Consider the following 27025-nt stretch of genomic DNA (forward strand, 5'->3'; position numbering starts at 1 on the left):
CATTGAGGGGCTTCAGTGCATGCAGAGAAGGGAACAGAGCTGGTGAAGGGGCCGGAGAACAAGCGTTATGAGAGGCAACTGAGGGACCTGGGGTTGTTTAACCTGGAGAAAAGGAGGCTCAGGACAGACCTCATCACTGTCTGGAAGTGACTGAAACGAGGTTGTGGTGAGGTGGTTGTCGGTCTCTCAAGCGACAGGACGAGAGGGAATGGCCTGAAGTTGCACGAAGGCAGGTTTAGATTGGAAATTAGGAGAAGTTTCTTCACTGAAAGGGTTCTCAGCCCTGGCAGAGGCTCGCGGGGAGGCTTTGGAGTCCCCATCCCTGGAAGGGATTCAAAGATGGGCGGATGAGGCGCTTGGGAATGGGTCAGGAGTGGGCACGGGTACGCTCGAAATCGATCTCAAAGGTCTTTTCCTATCAAGTGTGAGCCTATAGGGAACAGGGACTCCGCAGCAACTGCTTCAGGAACCGCGGGGACGCGACTACAGCGGCCCAGGCCGAGGATGCGGAGAACCCGCGCCCTACCCGCCCGGGGGCGGAGTCAGCGCCACGCGGAGTCCGCCGAGGTGCCGCGCGCAAAGCGCTGTGGGCCCTCTAGGCTGCCATTTGTGCTCTCAGTGGGCGCGCAGAGTCCTCCAAGGTGCCGCGCGCAAAGCGCTGTGGCCCCTCTAGGCAGCCATTTGTGCTCTCAGTGGGCGCTCTAGGCAGCCGCGCGGGCCGTGTCTATGGTCTCGTGGGCGGAGCGTCCCCGCCCCGCGCTCCGGAGCGGTTGCGAGGAGGAAATGGCGGCCGCGCTCGGCTGAGACCCGCAGTGAGATTTCTCCATCCCCCTCCCCGCGGTGAGTGAGGGAGGCGGCCGGAGAAACACCGACCCGGCAGGAGGAAGGGAACGGCGCCGCCGTGGCGGCGGAGGGGTCGCGGGGAAAGGGGCAGGGGCGGGCGGGCGGGCGCCTCGCGCGGCCTGGGCACCTCTGGGCTGGGCTAGAAAATGGAGGCGGGCGGGGAGGGCGCGGCGCGGCCTGTTTGCAGCGGTACCGGCGGCGCGGAGGCCTGGCCCGCGTCCCCCACGAGAACGGAGAAGCCCGGAGGAAACAAAAAAAAACCAAAAAAACCCCAAAAGCGCAGCCCGGTGCGGTTGGAGAGGAGCGGAGCGGGCTGAAGGCGGTTGGGGGGAGAGGAGAGGACGGGTGCGCTCGGAGGCGATCGATGTCATATCCAAGGAAGCTTCTCCGTCACGACGACTGTTCACGGCCGCTCTCGTTCTGTTCGCACCTTTGCCCCGGACGAGGGGATCCCGGTGGGCGGCTGCGCGCGAGGCAGCGCCCGCAGTTGGGGCTCCGCAAAGCCGGCCGTGCTCCCGTCCGGGAGCTTCTCGGAGGGTGGGACTGGTGCTCCCCCTGCTCCCAGGGCACCGTCGCTGTCCCCGGGCGGCCGGGGGCACCTCTCGGCGGAGAGCGACACAGGAAGAGCCGGACCGCGGCGGCGCCTGGAGAGTTGGTAGGGGAAGGTGGAGGGGTTGGGTTTTCAGGCAGCCGTAATTGTTGGCTGGCCTTACATGCTCAATAAATTCCCTGTCAGTAGTTATTCCCCACCCCTTGCGCTAGCGTGCTCACATGCTGCCTCTCTTGGAGGGGTTGGTGCTTTGAAGCTGCCTACTTGGCTCCACAAAGCCGTTCTTTGGTGACCAAATATTTTTTTCATACGGTTTGTAGAATCATACAAGGGTTTGGGTTAGAAAGGGATCTTAAAGATCACTTGGTTCCAGACCCCCTGCCATGAGCAAAGACATCTTCCACTGCATCGCTTTGCTCAAAGCATCATCCATTCTGGCCTTGAACACCTCCAAGGATGGGGCAGCCATGACTTCCCTGGGCAACCTTACCCCCCCCCCCCCTCATTGTAAAGAATTTCTTCCTGATGTCTAATCTAATTCTCCTCATCCTGTCACTCCATGCCCTTGTAAAAAAGTCCCTCCCCAGCTTTCCTGTAGCCCCTTCAGGTATGGGAAAGCTGCTCTAAGGTCTCCATGGAGCCTTCTCTTCTACAGGCTGAACAAATCCAACTTTCTCAGCCTGGCCTCATAGCAGAGGTGCTCCAGCCCTCAGATCATCTTCATGGCCTCCTCTGGACCCGTTCCAACAGTTCCATATCCTTATTTTGTTTGGGGTTCTAGAACTGGACACAGTGATAGCTACATTTTAGTAATAGGTTAAGAAAGTTAAGTTGTAATTTTTAGCTGGGAAGGAACATTGAGATCTTTTTAAGATGTTACAAAATGAATGCTTGTTACACTCTCCCTTCCTGTTTGTATGTTCAGTAATTTGAAATGTAACATGCTGTTTTTCTTGCATGGGCTTTCATGTTTTCTGTCTAGGAAATTCAGGGAGACTGAAAATGCCAGTTTCTTTTATTTAACTCAAAATTATGTATATGGCATTCACAGCATCCCTGGTGTGGTTTTTTTTTTTTTTTTCTCCTGGATAATCAGACATTTTCTTGAATAAGCAGCTCTTTTGAATACTTAATCATCACAGCCTTGTTTAAGTAAATTCTTTGGCAGCTGATGTTCAACTATATTTTGCTTTATTTTATGAGAACTTTTTCACTGTTTGCTTTTTTGTCTTTCTATTTTACACAGTTTTTGTAAGCAGTAATTTGAATTTATTTAGCTTCAACTGTCTGGTTGCTGCTTCTGCAAACAAAATTTACTAGTTTTTAAAGCAATATAATTGCTGGTCAATGAAAAATGATAATGTGTAGTTACTGTATAAGTGTAGCATATATTGTGTTAATTGTAGTCGTTATTTTGGGGTTTGCTCTACTTTTATGTATGCCAGCTGCTTGCTATCATTTTTTGACGTTTGAAACTTTTTATAGGAATAAATATAGAAGTCAGCTCAAAATAGCTGTGCAGTTAGGCCTTTAATTTTTCTCCCTTGATGGCTCCAGAAACGTACTGCACATACAAGATTTTTAATGTACTTTGTGGCAAGAATGAAGGCTCATGTTTCCCTTTAGCATACTTTGAAACCACGTGACTGCAGTGATTTGCAAATCGAGTAGTTGTTGATTTCAAGACTGGCATTTAAATATTTTTTTAAGCAAAGTTTCTGTGTTATTTCAGGGTTTTTTTAAGGAATATTTTAGTTCGTTTCTGTTGGTGTGCACATGAAGCTTTTGCTGTGCTGCAAATTTCTGCACACTACAAAAAAAAATGTAAAACTGTTCACATATAATACATTCACTGGGTCCTTCAGAGGGTACTTTTCATATAACTAAGATGTCTTTTGAATTAAAAAAAAAAAATACCTACCCCCAAGACAATACTAATAGAATTGTATAAGTCCAAAATAGTAAATAAAATTGAATACGTATTTTCAGTGTCCAGTGGACTCATCAGAAGGCAGTGCTTAATCCTGCTTCAGTATTCAGATTTTCTGGCAGTAGATTATTTGCTTCTGCATAAAGTTATTGTCTTTATAGTTGTGACTTACAGGTGTGGGGTTCTGTATAGCCTGGAGCTTCAGCTGGAACTATTAAGTGGAGAGAGGAAGGGCAAGGATTTAGGGGTTAGGCTGAGAGTTTATCAAATCTGACAGATAAAACAGAAGAAGCAGGGACTGCACTTATCATGAGTGAGATTAGGTAGGGCTTAGTTGGCGGAAGTGTTTCTCTGCACTGGTTTTAGTTACTGGTGCAGTTTTTTCTGCCCTGTGTTTCTTAGTGCTGCAACTGGTAGGACAGTGGTAGGAGATTTAAGGAGAGGATTTAAATATAAGTAAGATTTATCTGGGTAACGCAGGAACGGGTTGATCTTTCTTATGTGCTGGCAAGTCGCTCTCCTTACTAGGAGAATCTTTAGTTACCTGTCAGTTAATGCGCTGGGGGTTGTATTACTATTAATTTTTTATCTAATACAGATTCCGAAACAAGTGAGTTCTTCTTGGTTACTAATGGAGGTGGTCTCAAGACCACTGGTAGACTTTGAGGTTAAGAAAAATTGCCTTTCCAGTCAGGGAGCTAATGCACAAAGATTAAATATGCATTATGTGTGTTTTCACAATAAATCCTAATCAAAATTGGGAATGGAACTGTATTTATGCATTTTTAATAACATCATCAGTATGCTGTAATTACTATGTTTCACTAAATTTTGAAGGATTTTTTTTCTGTTTTACTTAATTTAACAAAGTCTTTTTGATGAAATAAGAGTGGAAATTACAACTTGTTTCAGATGTTACATTTTATCTCACTTTTTCTTAATGAAGTAAAGTGTAAGAATGGGATTTTTTTTTTTTTTCTTTTTTAAGGGCTATGCTGATAGGGTCAGAAATTATAATCCTGCAGTTGTTTTGAGTCCATTTCTGTATTTAGAGTTCTATCGACAGTGATAACTAGACATGACATAGGATTCAGATAGTTTAATTATAACAAAAAAGCTATGCGTCCCAAATTCTATGTAAAAGGAGGTTATCTGGTTTATGTACTCTAATAATGCCAGCTTGACAAAAAGGCTGTACAGCTTTACTGGTTTGTATAAGTCTGTTTGTGAAGAGGGAATTTTAAGTACAGTGTAAGTATTCAAGCTGAAATTTGACAGTTGTAGAAATAAACAAGCTGTGAGAAGTTGAAGAGTTAAACTGCGAGGTTCTCGGACTTAGCCCTGTAACTGTTGCTGTTCAGATAACAGCCATGATAAAGAACTGATTTCTCCAATACTTCAGCCGAGGAACACCAGGCTGTGGGGTCACCTTTCCAAAGCACATTGTTTCCTGTGCATTTGCTGAAAATACGTTTTTAGTGCTGCTGGAGAGGTCACATTCAGTAGCAGAAATAGAATGTTAGACAAATTTAAGTAGCATATATTTGTAAAATGTTTTCATTCAAGATGATGGAAAAGGGATGGTAAAGATACTGTATATTGAGAGCTCCCCAATCACAATGCAAGTTTGTGGTGGATATTTCTGTTGCTTAAACGTCAAACCACGTCTGTAAAATTTGTTGTATTGGGGCCTTTCAAAGTTTTCTTGTACAGAGATGGTTATGTTTGGGTCTTTAGTTTAAGTTTTTGACTACAGAAAGCTGCGTTTTTTCTCCTTAACCTATGGAAAAGGGAAAAAGAAAATAGCAGAGCTATCTGTGCTGCTTGTGATTCTGCTCACAGCTTTTTCTAATGAGTAAAATCTATTTGCTCTCTCTTATTTTGCCCATACTGCTCAGACCCTGAGAGCAGAAGTAAACCTCACCAAAAAATGTAGTTTTATTTTGTTGTCTTTGGGTAAATTATCATTGTTAGGACAGATATGGGATTAGCTTACTTAGAAGAACATGGATAAAGGCTTGAAAAGGTACTATAGCAGCTGTGAAAAAGCCCAGTGTTAGTCAGTAAGCTAGCAGAGTGGTTTTGCCCAGTCTTTTCAACAACCATAATGCTCTGGACTAGAAAATATCAGTGGCATGTATATAATGCTTTTCTTTCCTCATTAAATTAGTTAATGTTTCCTCAAATGCAGAAAACACTGATCTGAATATGAGTTTTTGTTTATCCAACACAATTATGGGCCTGTGGGTTGGAAGAAGTGCATCATGCAAGTGCCCTGTGTTAAGGTTTGTCCGTCCCTGAAGTTCCCTTGGTACAGTCGTCAGTCCCGGTTCTCTCCCCTGCTGCTGACACAGAGCTGTGCTGGCCGAAGCTTTTACGCATGCCCAAGTGTTGTAGAATTTGCTTGCTCACGGAAGGAATTTGAGTGAACTTCCCAAGTCTTGCTTCCTCCTGAGATAAACTCATTCCCTACTTGGAAGAGCCTGCGCTATCGTGTTGATTGTGCTTTCTTGTTATGTGTGCAGCCACACTGATAAGACTTGGCTGCACCAGGATGGTGCACACCTGCTGCCCCACCCTGCAAGCAGAGCAAGTCATAAAGGTAAAAATAGATTTGCAGGTATATTTCCACCCACAAGGGGTGCTTACGCCAGCCCAGCTCTGTTGATGAGGGATTGTACCTCTTAACGTTTTTGATTTGTGCAATTGTGACAGTCAATAAATATCTGTAGTGCAGATCTGATCACAGGCTTGTCTTTTATTAAATAAAATATTGTTTGCCAGATTTCTGGCCTGCTGCAAAAGTACCTTGAGTGTTGCTATGAGCAATTGCTATTTAGCTATGAGAGCTGCACCCTGGTTCAAAGAAACACTTTATGCTGTTTACCCAGAATAAAACACGCTTGTAATACCTGATGCTATTCTTATTCTGCTGCACTACTGACTGAGTGGTACATCTGTTTTAATTTACGTTTTTCTGACTGTTCTGATCCTGTTTGATGCAAAGTGAAATAAGTTTTTTTTTTTAAAAAAAAACCAAAAACGTTTACTTGAGGAGGTTTTTTAGCCTGATGGTCGTCAAAATAAACTTCAGTGTGTGTATACTTTGTTTTGTGTAAACCAGAGAGCTGCTGCATGGGTTTTTACTTGGAGTAATTATGTCATGCTGTGGAGTTGCTCAGTGTCTTCTGTCTCGCTGTTGCTGTGCGCTAGAGCCTGCTCTGTGATAGTGTGATTCTGTGCACACACGTTGAATGCCACACTTCCAGGACATCCCATATTCACTGTAAATGGGCAGGTTTGCTGCCCTATATGTGCACAGTTATCCATCGTGTGAGGCAGTGGCCTTCTTATTAGGCTTATGTAAGGTAAGTGAGAAGCCTGACAGAAATCATGAGAAGAATATGGGGGTGCATGTTGTTTCCAGATGTACAGTAGGGAGGGTTTATAATAGTGAGTGAATCGTGACATTTTAATTTAGAAAGGTTCATTTCTTTATTATTCAAGCACAGAGACTAAGTGAATGTAGTGTTGTTTTTAAGAGAGGCTGTTTCTTCTTGGAATGATTAAATGTGCATAATTATTTTAAAAAGTAAGCTGTCAAGTTCGTTTGCTGTAAAATTTATTGTCAACTTAGAATATTTCTTCAATACCTCTCAAGTAGAAAAAAAGATCTTGTGAAACTTGTAAGTGTAGAGTTTCATTTTTCACAAGAGAAAAATCTGGAAGAAAACTTGGCACATGTTTGTGTCTTTGGAAATAAAAACAAGTAGTAGTTAATGTTTACATTTAAAATCTCATCAGTTAATTGGCATCAGCATTGTGTATTGGTAGTTCTCTGTACCACGTAAATGTGCATTTCATGGTCTCTCCTGTACTCATACAGAACAAGTGTTTTGCACTGTGCCCTGGAGAGTTGCAGTAACTTTTCAACACCAAACAAAAGCAGCTGCATTCAAAGTCAGAAAGTCTGCAAACCACAAAACTTCACTATAATGGTCTGTCTGATGGTAGAGATGTGGTAGTGAAGGACGCTACTGAAATGTTTGTGATAACACTTCATTACACCACAAGGTCTTACAGTGTGTTCAAGGACTTCTTGATAAAATGTTGGCGAAGCTGTGGAAGGGGATCTCAACAGAGGGGCAGAAGCCTTGGAATTAATTTTTTTTCCCCTCCTCTATCCTCCCCAGCCCCGTGATATCTGAGAGCGGTGTATGCTAAGGTGTCCCTGGGAAGCTTCTCCCTCACACTGGAGACTCACACACTTCCTGCTGTCTTTATAAAGATTCTCTGTCCCGTGGTCCAGCCATTTCTGTCCTGGGGCAGCCTGATCTCTCCCATGCTAGTCAAGTCAGTTCTTTTCCATTACTTTTGGTAGGGAGCCAGATTGGGGGGACTGCCTGACACTGCAAAATGAGGTTTTACGAGTACTAGAACCTCCTTGTAAAAAAGGATATGGGGAGGAGAGAGGAGAAGCAGCAAGTCTGAGTGGAAAGGTGTGATGCAAGACTGTTGAAGATGTAGGTGGTTCCATCCCTAACAAATTAATACCATGTATTGCATACATGGTATTAGAATACTGTTCTGATACAAGCTACCTTAAAACTAGGTCTTGGCAGTGCTTTGTCCTCATTTAGCTGCATAGCACTGTTCTTATTTGTCTAGAATTATTCCTCCTTCATGCAGTATGTATGGAGAGTACACGTTTCTTAAATTAGGATGGGGTGTTTCTGAGGAACGTGGCTGTATTACTAAATCTACATCATGCAAATTCAAAAGGATGTCAATGTGTTAATTTTTTAAATGGGAATAATGTGTTGGCTCTGGAATAGGAAGGATTTAACTATGCTTTTAAAGTTGTTAGAATTGTGGGTATATGAGGTGGTAGGTTTGTTTCCACTCTTGGAATTAATTTAGTGTGTTTAATGATAGTGAGCAAAGCATTTACAGTTAAGTGTTATGGGTTTTGTAGCATCATTTCTGTTTGGTTTTATTCTTCTAGGTCTAACTATAAGCATTGACATACTTTGATTTTATAAAAATTTTATTTTTAATATGATCTTTCAAGTGTAAACTTCTTCTGGCATAAAATTTTGCATTTACTTAGGATGTCTGAACTTTTGGCCTCGGAACTGTAGCTCGTCCATAGCAGTCAAGTAATGAGATAGTAAATTATTTGCAGGGCAGGGAAGGAGTTGAGGATCACAACAATTTTATGTCTCCCCATATCAAGATTTGAGCCCTAACGACTGCTGTTTCTCACTCTTCAGCTCTCATTGCTTCTCTTGCCACAACATTCCCGTTTCACAGCTCTTTGAAAAGTGTTTTCCTTCTTTCATAAGCAAGATACTTAAATCAGTAAGCAGTGGATATATTCATAGGAAAATAAAAGACCATGTAGTAGTTCTACTTGGTCATCTCATTTTCTCTTGCTTCTCATGTAAGTAGTCTGCTCTTGCATCTTTAGTGGATGAGCAGATAGAAGGAACAGCACCACAGCCCTATGCGTAGGTGGCTTTTGCCAGTGTAGAACTTTTTTCCTGCTGTTCTTGGGGTTCAGTGGATTGTATGCTTTGTCCGTGGCCTGAATGGAGCTGCTCATTTATGTGCAAAGGAGGTTCTGATTTCCTTTGGGCTGCTTTTGTAGTGCTTGTTGATGCAAGGGATTAATTTTGATAGTGCTTAGTAGGAAGAGTGCAGGTTTCCTAGATATCATCTTTGACAAATTTTCAATGGGATCAGTGTTTTGAGTGGGAGCGTCATCAGTAGCAACAGTTCTTTTATTTGTATCAGAAATTGTGTCCTTATGTGAGTTCTCAGAAGATAAGTTTTTTTCTCATGTGATAATATATTTTCTCATTAGGGATTTTTTAACACCTAGAGGAGGCATGGGCCAAGCCCAGTGCTGCTTTTACAGGGAACAGAACGAGCAAACAGTGTGAACTGCATTTGGAATTGCTGCTACGCTATTCTGGAATGCATGCTTTCTGTTCACATAATCCTGCAGTTTTATTAATATATAAGAAACCCATCCTGGATACTTTGGTTCTAGCCAAATACCTTACATGTCAGTCCTTCTAATTCTGAAGAAACTCACATTAAAATACAGCTAAAGGCCAGGTCCAAGCCATTCTAATTGCAGCTATCCTGGCACAGTCTGAATTTGTGCCAGGGTGGAGATGAAACTGGTCACTGATGAATTATGCCTGCTTTTAAAAACTGGAAGGTATAAGACTTAATTTCTTTGCAGATTCAAAGTGTGTTCTGTCTTCTCACTAATCCTGGCTTTCAGGAAGTTGCTGAACTTCATGATGGTTTGAGATTTCTGTCCCGTCCTTGAGCCCTGGCCATTGTATTATGATGCATCTAAAACGTTAACAGGAACTGCAGGGTGAAGACTTGGGCCTCTTTGTTTCTTTGTTGCCATGGATACAAGGATTTGTTAGGTAACGGTCACACTGAAACAGCTCCTGCAAGTACTAAGGTGTGTCACAGGTCTGAAATACGAGGTGAACCTCCACATCCTTCTGTGGAGTTCTCTAGCGAATAAGAGAATTAATCAGATATTAATCAATTGGACTAAAGTATTTTTGCAGGATGCTTGTATAACCTCTAAATAATGAGATGCCAGAACTCGTGCAGATTACAGCAAATTGGCTGAGCATTGAAGAGCGCTGAGATCCAAGAATGTGGAGTAAGGTACAGGCTATTTTGTTATCTAGCTGTTGATGATGAGGATTAAAATTAGTGAGAGGATAAGGATCACTAGTCTTTCATATAGATGACTCAGAAAAGTAAATAAAATAGCTAGTAAGCAAAAACTGAAGAATTTACCATGAACTTTTACATAGAATTTTTTCTTTTTTTAATACAAGTCCTCAGATAAGGGAGAAATAAAATAATTTCTTTTGGTTGTTTTTAGTTCATGTTAAAATTTTTATTACTAAGCTGTCCTTCAAGATCCTTTTTTAGAGAGAAGTTTTCCAGTTAAGTGAGGCAGGGAATTCTTAATACAATTGAAACACTGAGTTCTAGAACAGACAAAGTCTTGATGCAGCCAATGACCCATTGAATGTTTTATTAAGTCTTTGGGAAATGAGAGGAAAAATGAAAACAGATACTGATCTGAATGTATATTTGCTGGTAGTTTCTCAAATTGGCCTCAGTCTAAAAATATAACCACAAAGACGGGAAAATGTTGATGTTCTTTAAAAGCCACGAGATTAAGGTGTTATGTTGGGCCATCTTGAAAAGGACTTAATGAAGTCAGCATCAGCAGGTCCAGGTGTCTCCAAGCTGCCTGTCCTGCACTTAACATCTCTAGGCTCTGTGCTGCTGGTGTAGGTAATCTTATCTGTGCCGGAGGTTTGTGGGTTACAAAGACAGCAGTACGCAGCAGTCTGCTTTTCTTGGGCCTTTGGGGTTTTATCTGAATGCGAGAGTGAGAATGTATTTACAAAAAGTGGAGTGAGATTACAAGTCTTCTCTCTTTTTAATTGTTGCTTAGTAAAGGTGTGATGGAGGATAGGGAGGGGTTTTAGTGTGTTATGTGGTTGTGAACAGGTGGTGTTTCAGTAGCAGGATTTGGAATTTGTGAATATACATATTTTTGCGGTAGTTGGAGAATCCACAGCGTTGCTGAATGTGAGTGAGTGGGCAGTCCTCTGGTTTTGGGTTTTTGCTGCTTGAGAATAGTCAACCAAATTGCAATCAGAAGCTTGTGGCAGTTTTATGATTTTACTTGGAAAGGATACTTTTGTGCTTCAGTTGCTTTTGGAATTTAGGGCCAGAATGAATTCAAGTGCCTAACTTGTTTTAGGGAAACTGGAACACTTTTACCTACAAGCTAGTGGGGGAGGAAGAACCTAAATAAATGTTTTCTTGGCTGAATATTCTTATGATATCGTGTATGAGCTTTATGCTCCACTTTTAGGGAACTGACTGTTCTGTTTCACTGGAACGCTCACGTTGTTGTGGTTTGCAAGCTTAAAGCAGAGCCTTGACTGAGGGGGCAGATAATGAAATCCTGCTGGTGAGATCTGCTGAGTGCTTGCTGCGTGGATGATGGTGCACGTGCAGCAAGGTGCTACGCCGGCTCAGCCTTCTCAAGGGGATGTTGTTCTCCATCTCTGTTCTTCCACATCTTTGCACTAGTTATGATGTTAATTTATTTTATCCTTTTGGATCACTCTGGTAAGTTCATATTCTGCTGGATCCAGAAGCTGAATGTTTCCCAAGGAGTCGGATGACTATTTCTGTGGCAGAGGTGTGTGGATGGATGTGGGTGGACTGTGTAACTGAGCACAGGAGAAGGAAGCAGGGCCATGGCAGCCCAAGTAGTGTTAAAAGTTGTATTTTGTTCTTTGCAGTCCATAAATATAGATTTAATAAGCAGTGGGAATCTTTTGTTTGTGAGGATCTGTTGTGTTGATATGCAATCATTTAAATCAACCTAGGGTTTGTATTGGCAAACTTTGATGTACATGAAAAGAGATTTTCCCTTTAAAAAACTCTTGGTTTGTGTTTCTAACTTCATTTATAGTCTGTCTTAAAAGCTTATGTGTTTTCACAGTGGAGGTTGCTTATCATAGAAGTTGTTAACCTAAGCAAAACCAGAGGGCTTTTGAATAAGCAGTGGTATATATGTTTATTATTATTTCAATAATTAAAATAATTTTAAATAATTATCATAGTTTTGCCTTTCTGTCCCATCGTTTATAGATTCTTGGCTCAGTTTTTTTCAGTGGTGCTTAATACGCTTTCTGAAGGAGAAGAAGCAGAAGAGGGAGGTTGATACTTGTGGGAATTGTCTATTCAGGGAAGTGCAATAATTTTCAGTTTCCAGCTAGGACTTCCACTTCCAGAAATGTAGTTAATGTACTGCGTTAGGAGGGATAAGATTGAGTTGATCATGGGCATTCAGTTCATTTAAAATGAGATAGCCAGGTTGCTGCTTCAGCTTATGTTTCTGTTGGTATCTTGACTGTAATTGAATAGTTGAGAGCAAACAACAAAATGAACAAAGAAACATACTGAATTGGGATGAGAAACAGATATTTGGAGAATTCCACAGTTGCCTTATCTTGTAGAAAATATTATAGCAGGCAGTTAGTAGAGCATTTGCTTAGGAGTGGCAGCGAAGTTGCTAGGTTTAAAAAGTGTAAGGCTTTGTGTTTTTAAGTTTTGGTAATCTTTGGTTGTTCAACTTCTTTTAGGCATTTTAAATTTAATCTGTATTAAGATGCACTTCTGCAAGAGCAGATTCAAGTTTGAAACTTATTCTGTTTTTCATGAAAAATAATTTGGACGAAATGGAGAGAGGGAAAATTGAGATAGTGAATAATAAGAAATCAAGCATTTTATAGCAAATGTAAGGAAGCTGCAATTTTAATGGTTTAAGTGTACTGAAGTATATTGCTCTCAAACTTGAAATTATCTTGAAATTGCAGTTCTGTTAAAGGGTTGGGTTTTTTTATGTAGAGGTAAAAATGCAGGCAGTAATAATGAGATTATATCTGTGAGTGTAAAGAGAAGCATGATTCTTGCATAGAATGTCTTAGTTTTCAATTATTATTTGTGTTAATGATGCTGTTTTACGTTACATCAGGGCTGTGGCCTGTGCACTGCGCAGCCTTGCCACTGGGTGGGGTGTGACGAACACTGAAATATGCTCTGTTCAACGAGTTAGAGCCTCTTCAGAAGAGAGGATACTGATTCCGTTTTTTGAATGCTTGAGTGATATTGACTCTGTGGCTTCAACGTAATTGTGAAGAGCTTATTGCACACGGGACATTGAACATGCAGATCCGTAATTGTGCATTGTTAAGAGAATCTTTTAGACAATTTCTTCTTTAGAGTGTTACTGGATAAATTTTTCAAATGGGATGCACTTTTGGCATGTTCTGGAGGCATGGTTTGTTTTGTAATTTAATATTGAGTTGAACAAGAAATGTTTAGCTGACTCTTCTTCTTCCTTTAGGTGTATCACTTAAAACTTGAATGATGTATAATAAATTGGAGATTCTGATCAAGGAGGTTGAAAGGTTATTTAGAGAACAATGGCGTGGAAGAAGGCACTTTAAACTCAGCCTGGCTTCAGCCATCAAGTGACTGACTCCTTGGGTATATTCACTGACTTCGGCAATAGAGCAAATTACACATTAGAGTCAGGTATTCAATGCCATAAGATATAGCACTAAGGATGCAAAAATTACCTTGCTCTATTGCCCTTTTTGTTTAATTTTTTTTTTCTGCTATTTTTGGAATGGGAATAGTTGGGCAAGGGAAAGATCCCCTAGAGAGAAGGTACTGCGGAGGGAAATACTGATGTGGATCTATCTATATAATCACGGTTTTTTTTCCTAATTCTACTTTGCCACTGCCCTGCAAATGTCAAGATTTATTGTTCATGAAATAATAAATGATGAAAGCTGGATTTGGGGAGGGTATTGTCTTCTCTCCTTTTTGGGGTAGCGGCATGGCATTGGAGAACACGTAGAGATTATTATTGCTTAGGAAGTAAAAAGTGTTTCTAAACAACAAAGGAAAAAAACCGATGTATTCTTTTTAAGATCAGATCGTGTATTGGCATGTTTATGAAAGATTATATAATCTGTTCTTAAATTTGTGTGTCTCCCTACCTAGAGTGTTAGTGATCAGTTCTTAGTTTCTTGGAATAATTATGAATGTTTTAGTTATTTCCTACACCTGCTGTGGCAGTCCTGCATCTCTAATTGCAGAATGTTGACACAATGTCCAGTCATGTTCTTTTGATTTCGCTAGTTTTATTTTATAGGCCAGGTCAAAACTGACGTTTTCTGTCCTGTCCATCTGCTCCTCCTTAACCTCCCAAATCCTTTTCCTGTGTAGTTCTAGTTTGATAGACTACTTTAAGTGCAAACATTTCCTACTGATTTTCAAGCTCACGTGCACTGGGAAGTGAGCAGTCATGGCTGATGTTTAATTGACTTCCTGCATGTGAATTGGGACCCTTGAACTAAACAGTTGTTCAGATATTTTAAATGAATGCCTTGTGGTTTTGGAATATTTTCCAAGGGTCAACTTTAGGGAAAATGTGTTGTAATTGATATAATCTGCTGCCCTTAAAAGAAAGCTTCTGAAATAGTCTGTATTGCAAACCTCATTGGTGAAAGGGGCCGGGTAGTGATAAGGAATGTTCCTTAATTCTGAAGTTCAGCTGTACATTTTTATTATCCTGCCTTGCAAAACCACTGAGTAGCCACTTGGATTTCAGTCCTCCAAGCTGCAGATGTTTTCTGTGAATAAATTTAGTACAAACTGGTAAATGTTCCCTGCTGTAAACTTGGGCAAGCTGATGGCATTTAAAAGCGTTTCTGCATTTTGCTCTCAGAATGCTATTGAATACTATAAATGGAATAGACTTGCTAATTATGGTTTGTTACTGTTCTTGGAAGTTCTAATGGGATCTAAATGAATTGATGACAGTACAATCATACTTTTTGTGTTTGTTTCTAAGGTCTCGGCTGTTGCTGGGTGGTGGAGGTGGCATTGCCTGGCTTTGACTCTCCATTCCCGTTTTGGTGTCTTTCTGAAAGTAGAAAAGTGTCAAAAAAGTGAACTAATGGACTTCACTTTATAATGTAAAAGAGGCAAAAACAATTCAAAAATTATGTTTATAACTGTAAGATAAATTAATAAATATATCATCGCCTTATTTTGTCTCTTTCTAGTTCCTCCGGAAGTCGACAGGAGGAGGAGGATCTTTAGCGTTTGTTCCTGCTGACAACTCGGAGACGTCTGACACTTCGGCATCAGGACATTCAGCATGTGCTGGAAGGATAATGCTGAATGACTCTGATCCTTTGCTGCCCTCTTCTGGCTCTCCGTTCCATTCAGCTCTGCAGGGAGAAAACATTCGAACCTCTAATGCTGTGTCAGGTAAAGCATATAGAGGACATTGAAGAGACTTCTTATTTCATTATATTTTATCTGGAATTTAAGTCTCAGAATTTGGATTACCTCTGCCTGTAGCTTTTAACATTTCTTCATCATTCAAGGTAAACAAAGATGTGAACTATAATTGTTTTGACTTGTTCCATTACTCCCATTGCAGCATTTTCCTCAGGTGAATAGAATTTTAATGTTGCTTTTAAAAAAATTTTCAAAATGTATAATTAGTGATTTCTTTGCCAGGAAGCTGAATGGAATTTCATGCTGGATTTAATGAGTTTCAGGTTTTTACCTGTGTAGTACAGGCTTAAAAGTAACTTTTTATTCTGGCTGTAATGTTAAAAGGTAATCAGTAACTATTTAAATTGATGTTTTGGAGTGTGCTGCTTTACAGCAATGTTTGTAGCATCTCACTGAAATGACTTTTAAGTTACAACTTCAGTGTTAATTTCTTTAACATATCTGCATGGTACAACATTGGCAGTTACATTTCTGTTTTAACGTTGTTAAATATCATATTAGAAAGCGGGGGAGTTTCAGGATCATGTTTAGTATGGCAGAACAATAGAGCAGCCGATGTGACAAAAGGAGGCATTTGTCACCAGTGTACACTGCAAGACTGGGAACAGTTTACTAAAAGATGCCTTGAAAAACTTGTAGCTCTGACACATAAGGCTGTTACAAATATCTCTGATCCTTTCAGTTAGTACTGTTGTTTAGGTATTCTGTTAATGTTCTTGTTCTGCTCAGCTGTGCAATTCCTGAGCCAGGAATTTCTCTCTAAAAACATGCTTGAGAGAGAGTCAGGGGGTTTCTTGTTGTTTTTAACACACTATTTCCATTTATCCAATACGTTGAAGTTACTGCTGTGTATTGTAGTTCCACATGAGTGGTGTAATTTCGGGGACTGCAAAACATAGTTTCTGCATTAATTTAGGAGAGTATCTACGTGGCATGCAACTCATTTAAAACACTGTACTGTGATAACCGTATTAACTTTAATACTTGTTCAAACAAGGTTGTTCTTGAACTGCTTGAAATGTAGTTTCCGGTTTTTAATGTATTTCTCTTACTTCCTTCTGTCCTCTCAAACGAGAGTCCCCCAGTATGCTGGGAAAGACTTTTGAGAATAAAGGCATCCTGGTTTCAGCATGGATAATGTTTTGTTTCCTATGGGTCCAACTGTGATGGTTGGAGGTTCTGTGCTGAATTTTATTTGGTTTTGGCCATTCTGCTAGGTGGTAGAGGCTGAAAGCCCTTTTGTAAGTAACCATGACAGGGAGATACCTTTCTCAAGTTTCATTTAACATACATTTTTTTTCTCCCCATGGAGATGTTTGAAAATATTTTTATTTTATTCTGTATAATTTCCTCTATCCAATAAACCTTGTTAGAGATATGATGAAGGGAAGGTGTGTTGCTTTATCCTGAGTAGCTGGTAGTGTTTCTGAAACAAAAATAGCAGCTGAACTGTTTAATAGAGAAGATAGAGACCCCTTTTATTTTAATAAGGAACACTGGAATATTTCTCTGGGTTTACGTTCTGGTGAAAAACCCAAATCTCATTATTCTTAGGCTAACCCTGCATTATCTAAACAGCAGTAGCTTTGAATTTCTTTAAACTGGCTGTTGGTTTCTTATCCTGCATGTAATGAGCAGTCTTTTCTACTAGAAAGTGTTATTGGTATCAAATACTGTCCTCACCGTGAAAACAATAACAGTCTCTGTGTGTGTTTGGCTCCGTGGGCTTTTGCTCTGCTGCAGGTGTGGTTCCTATGTCCACATACAGAGTGGAGCTGCTATGGGTTTTTTCTACAGACAAACCCCAGGGAATAGATTTGTACAACAAAAGGATTTTTTGAGAAATATCAGCAATCCTAAGGCTATTTAATAAAATATGTCAGTATAGTGTCCTAAACCATATATTTACCTTCACCGTTGAAGGGATTTGGTGAACTTTTTGTTGGTATTCACTAACTATTGGTAGCTTGAAATTCAAATTAAGTGTTTATTACAGTAACATAATGAGGTTACATCAGAATATTTAATAATTACTTAAACTATGAGTATTTTTGAATCTGAGTTTTGAACCTTACGTTTCTCTCCAGCATTTCAGAGTGAGGACAGTGGTGTCCATACTATGGAACAAGCTGTAAGTTCACAGCCAGTGCCATTAAAATCTGAATCTAATACCGACAACATGGAAAATAGTTCACCTGGTAAGATTTACTCTTTTTTAATTGATCAGAAAATATGCTCATTTGTCATGTGTGTGTGTGTGTGTGCATATATGCCTGTAGACATGTATTTTGAAATAACAGAAGAGCTTATAACAGCTGGATTATGTTGGCACAGTGTTCAGTGATGTACAAGTGTTACATTCACAAGGCATTTTATGTTTTCGGGTTATATAAAGTGAGATGGAGATGATATATATTGTCACAGAGGGAATAATGCTATGCTGAAAAACTTTTAAGAAAAAGCTTCTTCCTTCACAAGTTTAATTACTGTTCCCTTGTTTTTAGCATCAGTTATGGATGAGAAAGGTGAGCAAAGCAATGAGGAGGAACAAAAAACTATCAAGCCTACAAGTAAAGAGTTCAGGAAAACCTGGGGGTTTCGAAGAACTACAATTGCTAAGCGAGAAAATGCAGGAGATGCTGATGTGGACTCTGAACAACAGCCACAACAGCAACAAAGTCTAAATCTCAGGCGTAGTGGACGGCAACCAAAACGAACGGAAAGAGTGGAAGAATTTCTTACAACAGTAAGACGCAGAGGCAGGAGGAATGCTCCTACTGCTCTGGAGGATTCAAGTGAACCAGCATCCTGTACAGCTACAGATGCTGAAACTGCTTCAGAAGACAGTGTTGAGAGCGCTCCAGATATAAAACGTGCAACTCGGAGGATGTGCACTAGGAGTAGCAAGGATCAGAAAGGCCCTAAAAGGAAACGCATAAAAGAGGAAGAAGAAGAAGAGGAGGACGAGGAGGAAGAAGAAGAAGAAGAAGAGGAGGAGGAGGAAGATGATACTTCTGATAGTGATAGTGATGGGTTAACACTAAAGGAACTGCAGAATCGACTAAGAAAGAAACGTGTTGAACAGAAGCCTGTGCAGTTGACATTGAGGGATATGCAGAACCGCCTGCGTAAGAGAAATTCGGAACAAGATCCTACAGAAACAGATGAAGTCCAGTCTGAAAAGCAAGTTGAATCTGAGTTGCCTGTCAAACAAGAGCCTGAGACTGTAGACAGCACTGAGATTGCAAGTCAGGTGGTTGTGTCTGAGGAAAACACTGATGATCTTCAGGTTCAGGAGGAGGAGGTAAAGCCTTCCATTGGCACAGAAGGAATCACAGATGAAGAACCTGAAGAACCACCCAAAAGCAAACCTGAGTCTGAGATTTATGACCCAAATGCACTGTATTGTATCTGTCGGCAGCCTCATAACAACAGGTGGGCAAAGGTTCCAACTAAAAATGCAGTGCAAGTGATTGGAGTTTCTGTGATGAAAAATTAAACACAGAGCTAATGCTTACTTTTTGAGTATATGTTAATGAGTTCTTAGGTTAGTTTGATATTTGGAGGGTGTGATAAGAAGTATTTAAAAGGGGATAAGCAAGTATAGAAAGAAACAGCGAGGTAGAACAGTATGCAGGTGCTTTAACAGAGTACTTAAGAGAGAGATATGTATATGCACCTTGAAATATCTGTTCAGCGTTGTCGTAATTTCACAATGTTTTACTGTTCCCTGCTTTTGTTTTTTTCAGGTTTATGATTTGTTGCGATAGATGCGAGGAATGGTTTCATGGTGACTGCGTGGGTATTTCTGAGGCTCGAGGGCGATTGCTGGAGAGGAATGGTGAGGACTACATCTGTCCAAACTGCACCATTCTACAAGGACAAGATGAGCCCATTTCAGACACAGACCAGCAGGAAGCAAAAGTGGGACAAATAAATGTGGATGGAACAGAATGTACAAGCATAGGAACAATTGAACAAAAATCTGTTGAGGACCAAGGAATCAAGGGTAGGATTGAAAAAGCTACCAATCCAAGTGGAAAGAAAAAACTAAAGATATTTCAACCTGTAAGTATTTTTAACTTTATTATTTTTTGTATTTCACTGAGTACATTAAGACAGTGGCTTACTTGTACGGCTGTAAATCTGACTGGATTTTTTAAAGCTAAATATTACTGTTTGGTAGAAGTTTATCTATAGTTCTGTCAGTACAGGAACTAAAACTAGTGTTATTTTAAAGTAGGATAATTTAAGTTTTATGTAGGCGTAAGGAAAAGCCACACTACATGCTTTGCATTATTCTGCCCTCTCTGTTTTGGAAGTCAAATAATAAGTAGTTCTTTTATTAAAGATATTAGAGATATGGGCTAGTTTATACTAGCTTTGAAATAATCTCAATTTTAGACTTTTTTCACGATAGTGAAACTTGTCACTAAACATTGAGAAGTGTCTGTTGGATTTAATTCTAGCTGTGTTTCCTCTTAGTCTTTGAAGTTCTGGGTTTTGTCCTAATGCTTCTGCAAATGATTAGTACATAAAGAATTATTTCATACTACCATTTTTAACGTAAAAATGTGTATTTTGAATTACTGTGAATCTGGCGTAAAGTATAAAGAGTTTAAATTTTAAAATAGCAAGTTCCATGCCCATTTCAAAAGCTTCTTCAATGTATGCAAACTAAGAACTTTGTGCTACAGTGGTTGTCTTTGTACTACCTAAACTACTGTAGTTATTCCAAGATCTTGAACCTGTTCCTTTTGTTCTGTCTTCAAAACCATGTTCAGTTTATTTGCTGTTAGAATCCTACAGCTATTAATATTTTTTCTGTACGAGTATGTGCTTTGATGCCTAATCTTTAAACTTGGAAATTGTCTCTAAAGTAAGTATTACAAGTTTGAATATAAATGTATCTCTGGAGTTCATTTGTGTTGTAGTACATTTTCTACGAAACACGTCTGGAACATCACCTGCTTCCAGTCTATTTAAATAGCAGAGCTTCCCATTGTCAGCACAGCAAGCTTAATGTAGAGATCAGAACAGTTTGAGCTCAATATAGAAATATTGACTTTTGTAAGATAAATGTGTATAAAAACAGTATTGTTTTAAAATGTTTTCAAAGACATTTCTGCTGGTGGTGTTCTGCATTTCACTGGCAGGGTTACTATTAAATTAAGTTCTGTTTCTGAGCATCCCCAGTTAATCTTTGATGTTAGTATGCTAACAAGTACTTGAATGTGTTGGGCATCTCTCATTTAGTGAAAGAAAAACATAATGATAATTAACTCATTGCCTTTTATGGAGGAACTGCTTATATTTTAGGTCTCCTCTTGGCATTTGGAAATGGAATGCAACACTGCTCTGTGTTGCCAGGTGGTACCAGGTTCAGAGAGAAATGAGCGGTCAGGGCTTGCTGTGTTTTATCCCATGGTGTCTCTCAGACCTCAGTTAAGAAGCCTCTGTGGCACCACTCTCGCTGCAGGTTTCACTGTCCGTTCTAGGCAAAAAGATGATTGCTATTTCATACCTTGGTGTGCTGAAAACACTGTTACAGTGACTGAACAGTCTCATTATTCAGTTTATCGATTCTCTTTCACTGGTATTCTAAGCACTTGGAGGAAGACTCCTTTGTGTTGCTCTCCATAAGCAGCTGTAGCTGTGGAGTTTTGGCTCATAGTTAAAACTCCTAGAAGTTATGTAAGTACAGACATCAACACTGAAAGTTTGATCTGAGTAAATGCCCTTAATTAGAAGTGATATCTCATTTAATCTGAAGGTTGATGTACTACTTAGGGAACATGGGTTGACACTTTGTTCCTGTACTTCATGTACATCATGTCCTGTGTACATGATGGAAAAGTATTGTAAAGCATAAACTTAATTATTAGGAGAAAATTACCAAGCCCAGACTGCAGCTGATGGTGCTGTCTTTACTGACTTTTGATAGGGGAAAAATAAGCCATGCTATGCAAATAATAGTTTTTTAAACTGGAAGTATTCCTGAAAAACAGTTTTGATACTTAGAAATTGTGGTTTATTTATAAGGGGAGAGGCTGTGTAGAACTACAGTAGTTCTGAGTGTTAGGGGTATCGTTGAACGTTTTTAGGAGTAATGTTGAAGAGTGAGACTAAGGCGCATCGTACCTACAAGTGATGCGTTAGAGCCTAAAGGGCCTTCAAATATTTCTAGGCTTTCACCTAATATATTGTTTTCAAGAAATGTGCTGTTTTCTACATCTTAACATTTGGAGAGGAAGTGATTAGTAAGTAACCTTTCAGTGTAAATGGAGAGTGATGGTGAGGTAGAGGAGTCTGTGGATTCTATATGCAAACTTCTCAGTATGTGACTGAGCAAAAGGCTGTGGCAAAATTGCCTAGGAGAGTGTTTTTGTTTATGTAAGCTGGAAACTTCTAAAATTAAAACTAGTAAACCTCTAGAGCGGGAATTATCTGCACAGCTGAATAGTTGAGCGCTTCCTTTAGCGTGTGTGCATGGTTGAGGACAGCTGCTGATGGTGATACATAAGTAAAATGTGTTTTAGAAACCTTGCTCTTTAGAAGCCAGTTCTGCATTATTGAAGAGATTTCTCACATGATGTAGAGGATCAGAAAAAAGCATTTGTGTGCTTATGGAATTGGAAAATATAGGAAAACAGCCTCACTTAGTTCACTGCTAGGAGACCAACCACTTGAAAATACAACACATTCTGAAAAGAGTGTTTCAAGAATGAAATTCCTACCGTTTGCATGGGTTGTTTCTGTTATGTCATAAATGAAAGTTGTTTTCATGCTGGCAGTTGTGCAGGTCACTAATAGTCAAAGCTGCAGTCTGCGCATACCATGTGTAAGCATTTCTTCATGTTATAAAGGTGTGTTTCTGTTGTTTCCTATTTTGAAGTTTGAATTTGCTCCATTTCAATCTGTAGGTCATTGAAGCTCCTGGTGCATCCAAGTGCATTGGTCCTGGATGTTCCAATTTGGCTCAGCCTGATTCTGTGTATTGCAGCAATGACTGCATTCTCAAACACGCTGCAGCCACTATGAAGTTTTTAAGTGCTGGCAAAGATGCAAAACCAAAACCAAAAGAGAAGATCAGACCAAAATCTGAAAAACCTGGCATGTCAAAATCCCAGCAGCAGGTAAGCTGGTGTTCAGGATCCAAACAGTTGTCCTGGAGCACAATAACTTATTCCTGTACTCTCTTTTTTGAGACTAATAAAATTAGTCCTGTATTGAAGAGGAACTTTCTGGTTTATTTCACTTGCCTTTTCTCTAGTAAAAGCACTGTTTAATTCTTCTGACAATAAAAAGTTTTCATGTCACTTTCTAAAAATCTTAATAACTGCCTCTATCTAGAGGTGATTTATTGAAAGAAACTTCTGGATGACAGTGCACCATTGTTTTAAATAAAAAATATTTTATTTCAAATTAATTTAGCTTTAAAAAATATAAGCAGTACACCTTTTTAATTTTAATTATATTACTTTTACCTTTATAAATTCCACATTGCTGTGTTTTGGGCCGTAATGTGGAATTACTGTGAATTGTGAACTAATGTGACTGCATTGTATGTGTGCTTTGGGAAGCAAAAAGGTGAAATCAGAGCCTTCCTTCCTTTTTGAAACCACTATAAAATGGGCAGTAGTTCTTCAAACAAAGGAAAAAACCTACAGCTTGATTATAAGTACTGTTTTGAGGTGGTTTCTTTACCATTCTCTTCCTGAAGTTACAGTGCATATTTGCTTTATAGACTTGAATGTGAAATCACAACATTTCAGGTGTATTTACAGGAGCTTACTATAGAGGAAATCTGTGTGCGTGTATGTAACTATCTCTGCTTGTTAGTGAAATAGTATTTATTTTATGATTATTATTAATTAAGCTTCTTTTAATCATGCAGGCAGGTATTAAGCCTCTTTCAGGCCAGAAGAGACAATTTCCTGAGAAAAGAGAGATAAATATGAAGAAGACTGTTTTGACAACTGCCAAGACTGAAGCAAGCGCTCAGCCTACTGCCAAAGAGGCAGTAGCAGAAAACAGCACACCGTCCTGGGCAAGCGATCATAATTACAATGCTGTAAAGCCTGAAAGGACTGCTGCCATTTCATCTTCAGTGTTGTTCAAATGTATGTATTGCATAGGGATATTCCTGAATAATCATTTACATTTTCTTGAATACCCATCCATTCTTGGCTCTACAAGACTAGGGAGTTTAGGATTTGGGTTTCTTTTTTTTTTTTTGTATGGCACCAAACTACTTTTCTTCACCTTCAAAGATTCACACACAGATGCACACAAATGGGAGACACTTGTAGAAGTTTCAGTTGTATCGTATGATAAGAGCCTACCCAACTGATTTCTCTATGAGAACTACATGATTAAGCTTTAATTTTTTCTCATAAAGACAATAACTGTTTCTAATCTAGAAAAGGTAAGTATGAACGTGTTTGTGGTAAGTTTCACAGGAAGGCAGCACGGCGTGTGCACCGTGAATCATCAATTGACTGTACTTGTTGGGGTTGTATTTTTGTAATTTAGGTTTGGCACCTGCCTTAGGTGTTGCATTTTCAGTGCTAGTGCCGAGAATGGAATCTTCCAACGTGGTATCCAACGATACACTTCTGCAAACAGCTTTTACCTGTCAAGTATATCCAAGTTCTTCCTGCTGCTTTCCTTCCTTACATGAAATAATTTAAGGACCATTCTTTACTTTTTACATTTGGGGGAGGCAGTACTCTTTTTTTTTCTTTCTTTGTACGTGTTCATATGTCACACATTATCCACACACACAAGAACACGTCGTAAGGGGATATTAGGCAGAGATATCGCCTTGCATATTTTTTCAGGTTTCGAATAGCATCCTTGTAACTCTCATAAAGGTAAGTAAATACTGCTTTGTAGCCTGAACAAGTCTTTCTGCTAGTGACGTTTCTGAATGACTCCATCTAAGCAGTTTGATAATACAGTGGTGGAACTTCAGATGAAGTCTTACATATCACACCTATAAAACACATGACCTGGTGTTATATGTTTACTCATTTGAAGATTAATGAATTCAGAAATTCAATTCTCACAACTTTCTTAACCACACTTTAGCCTATGGTCAGAAATAAACCTAGTTATTAAACGCTAACTTTAGATGTAAAGTAACTGATAAGTTTATAAATTCTTTATGATGAGATTCTTTTTAGATTTGATTTTTGAACAGAGGAAACACCTGCTACCGCAAATTACTGTTTATTATTATAGCACGTAGTAGACTTACATAATATATTTTAGTTGTGTTTACCCACATCAAATGTTTCGAAGGTTATATTTTTTCCCTGCATCTATTCGTTGCGTATTTTGTTACTTGAGCCCTGTGCCATTTTTATAGTGAGCTCTTAAGATAGATATTTTTATAAACTTGCATTTTTTTAAACTTCTCTTAAAGAAACTGTAGCTTTTTTTGCCAGAAGCAGTAATGATTTAAACATAACTAAAATTAGAAAGATAAAAATGAAACTAAAAGGGCTTATTTTTCACAGCAAATTTTTATGACACTTTATATCTCGTAACCATATATCACTTAAAATGTCCTTATTGCTCTAGGGTTTTTTTCTAGGAGACAGGCGTACAGGTTTTGACGCAGTGGGTGTAGGGGATTTTTTAGGGGGGTTATTCTCAAGGTTTACTGCACTTGCGGTGATAGAGATTTAACTAATTCTAGTAGAAAATTGGATTCTTGTAGCTACATTGTTAAATTGGCTCAAAAATATGTGTATGTATAAGACTTTAGTAATGAACAGAAAACAGCCTAGTTCGTGTGATGAAGAACTCTCATATCAAAAGCAGGGAAGAACTTCAGATTGCTGTTACTAAGGTAAGTTGTACTAATGTGGAGACTCGGTGCCGTTGCTGAATTCCTGGGTGAATTAATTGTGTATTTGTGAAGAAAACTGTTCTACTTTTTGATCGGATGGGTTTGAGCTGTAATCTTCCTGAGAAGCTGCTATTGCATCATCTTTGAGAGTCTCCTGCAAGATTTTGTTTATTTATCAAATCTTTATGTGCTGCTCAAGACATAGAAGTTACAGCGTCATGGAAATTCCTGAGAGTCGCACTTCACTTCGGGTATCTGAAAGTTAGAACTCTTCAAGCCTGAGCTAATCTGTCAAGAAAAACACCTTCTGTGGACAAAGCATAGCTGATTTAGGCACTAATCGTAGAACAAAATGGCTCCTTGTTTAGAAATGCTTATTTCTGAGCATTTGTTTGTGAAAGACATTTAAGATGACTACTTCAGACATCTGAGTGTCGAATGTTGGGGCTTAAGGTCACCTAGAGGAGGCCAAGGATGGGATTCTTCCACATACAGTATTCCAAAATACAGCCTGCATTCCAGAGCTTCGAGCCACATCTGCAAGTCTTTTTTTGTGATTTCAGTGCACGAGGCCCTTTAGGAATTAACAAAACTTAACATGATTAGCAGACTCACTCTTTAATACTCTTTCCATTAGGCAGTTTGTCATTTCGGACGTGGATTTACTTTATACACTTACTCTCTATTTGTCAGGTACAAGAATTTGTTACATATGGCAGTAGTTTTATTAAGTAGAAGCAAGAAGAAAATCAAACCTGTCTTACAGATGCACTTGATGATAGGGACAAATAGTATATTTGCATTTAAACCCTGTCACCGAGCCCCCTTTTCTCTTCCCAACCTGTTTTGCATTTAAAAAAAGGGGGGGGAAAAAAAAAAAAAGGATATTTGGTGCTAGCACACAGTTATATAGAACAGTGGTTTTTTTTTAATCTGTTACCCTATTAGTTTGTGTTTCTTCACTCCCTATTTTTTTTTTTCCTGTAGTTTTTTGGGGGCTGGATTAGATTTGGAAGTGACTTTGTACACCAGAACCTGCAGCCTGATAATAGTGCTAACATCTTGATGTTCACAGTGAAATTAATCCTATTTATTAACTTAATAACTAGAGTAGGAAATACCTTGAGCTTGCTTTGTGAAGTGAGTATCAAGTATAAGTACCTTTAAAGTTGCAAGCAGTGTTTGAACTACACATACAAGAGGAAACCAGGTATGCATCACATTCCCTTTCAGAAGTGATTTTTTAATTTTGTTGGGAAAATTGCTATTAATCTAATATACAGTGCTCAACTTTTATATTGAATTTCAGAAGTTATCCTAGCTTCCAGATTTGTCCATTACATTCACTGCTGCCCTTTAGAAAGGGGGTAAAGAAACACTTCTAACATGAAGTTTGATGCAAAGGTTTATCAGCAGTATCAGCGTGTATTTCTGAAGCACCTGAACTCAGGTTTTCTGCTTGATAGAGGAAGACTGTTTTCTATATTTTTGCTGTTAATTGTCAAGTAGGAGTCAGCAGCAAATATATCAGCAGGTTTTAAATAGAAGCTGAATCCAAAAGGAGGGGAAGAAGGTAGATGTTTCGAAGTATCCCGATTTTGAAACTACGCAGTCAGGTATACGAAGTACTTGTCCGTGCTTCAAGCCTTTGTTGGAGTTCAGCTGATTTATCTTATTAGACTTAAAAGAAATAGATGAACCGGTAATTTACTCAACTCGGATGCTAAAGCTACTTAAACATCTTAATTGCACTTAGCGATAAATGTATACTGCTGTTGCCTTAGCTTAGCTTTTACAAATATTTTACTTAGAGAAGCTATTCTTAAGTCATAAGTATGTTTGTCTGCAAGGACTGATTTAGTTAAACTTGATGCCTTTGTTTTTGTGC

General features: G+C 39.3%; 2 protein-coding genes across 3 annotated transcripts in view; both read left to right on the forward strand.

Annotated features, from left to right (window-relative positions):
- The first annotated feature begins 504 nt into the window (after positions 1-504).
- LOC128853855 (uncharacterized) lies at positions 505-14946 on the forward strand. Its single transcript, XM_054081853.1, has 3 exons — positions 505-641; positions 850-1498; positions 14824-14946. Exons 1-3 carry the CDS (start codon positions 505-507, stop codon positions 14944-14946), a joined length of 909 nt encoding a protein of 302 aa, XP_053937828.1.
- DIDO1 (death inducer-obliterator 1) overlaps positions 735-27025 on the forward strand; it is a 51717-nt gene continuing 25426 nt past the window's right edge. Inside the window, exons 1-7 of one of the 2 annotated variants that reach the window (XM_054081953.1) lie at positions 735-840; positions 15038-15245; positions 17366-17476; positions 17783-18713; positions 19028-19346; positions 22202-22414; positions 23176-23401. In XM_054081953.1, coding sequence (XP_053937928.1) covers positions 15149-15245; positions 17366-17476; positions 17783-18713; positions 19028-19346; positions 22202-22414; positions 23176-23401 — 1897 coding nt within the window. In that variant the 5' untranslated portion in view covers positions 735-840; positions 15038-15148. Of the gene's footprint in view, positions 841-15037; positions 15365-17365; positions 17477-17782; positions 18714-19027; positions 19347-22201; positions 22415-23175; positions 23402-27025 lie in introns of those variants that run through there. The other variant, XM_054081955.1, reaches the window with a different exon arrangement.

The sequence above is a fragment of the Cuculus canorus genome, chromosome 16 (genome assembly GCF_017976375.1).
Source record: "Cuculus canorus isolate bCucCan1 chromosome 16, bCucCan1.pri, whole genome shotgun sequence".
Lineage (NCBI taxonomy): Eukaryota > Metazoa > Chordata > Aves > Cuculiformes > Cuculidae > Cuculus > Cuculus canorus.

Bases quoted from the DNA above. Each gene is read 5' to 3' on its own strand.
- LOC128853855 (XM_054081853.1), top strand. From the start codon at position 505: ATGCGGAGAACCCGCGCCCTACCCGCCCGGGGGCGGAGTCAGCGCCAC. The intron at 642-849 runs GTGCCGCGCGCA...GCGGTGAGTGAG, and splicing joins GGCGCGCAGAGTCCTCCAAG to GGAGGCGGCCGGAGAAACAC. The intron at 1,499-14,823 runs GTAGGGGAAGGT...TTTGTTTCTAAG, and splicing joins CGGCGGCGCCTGGAGAGTTG to GTCTCGGCTGTTGCTGGGTG.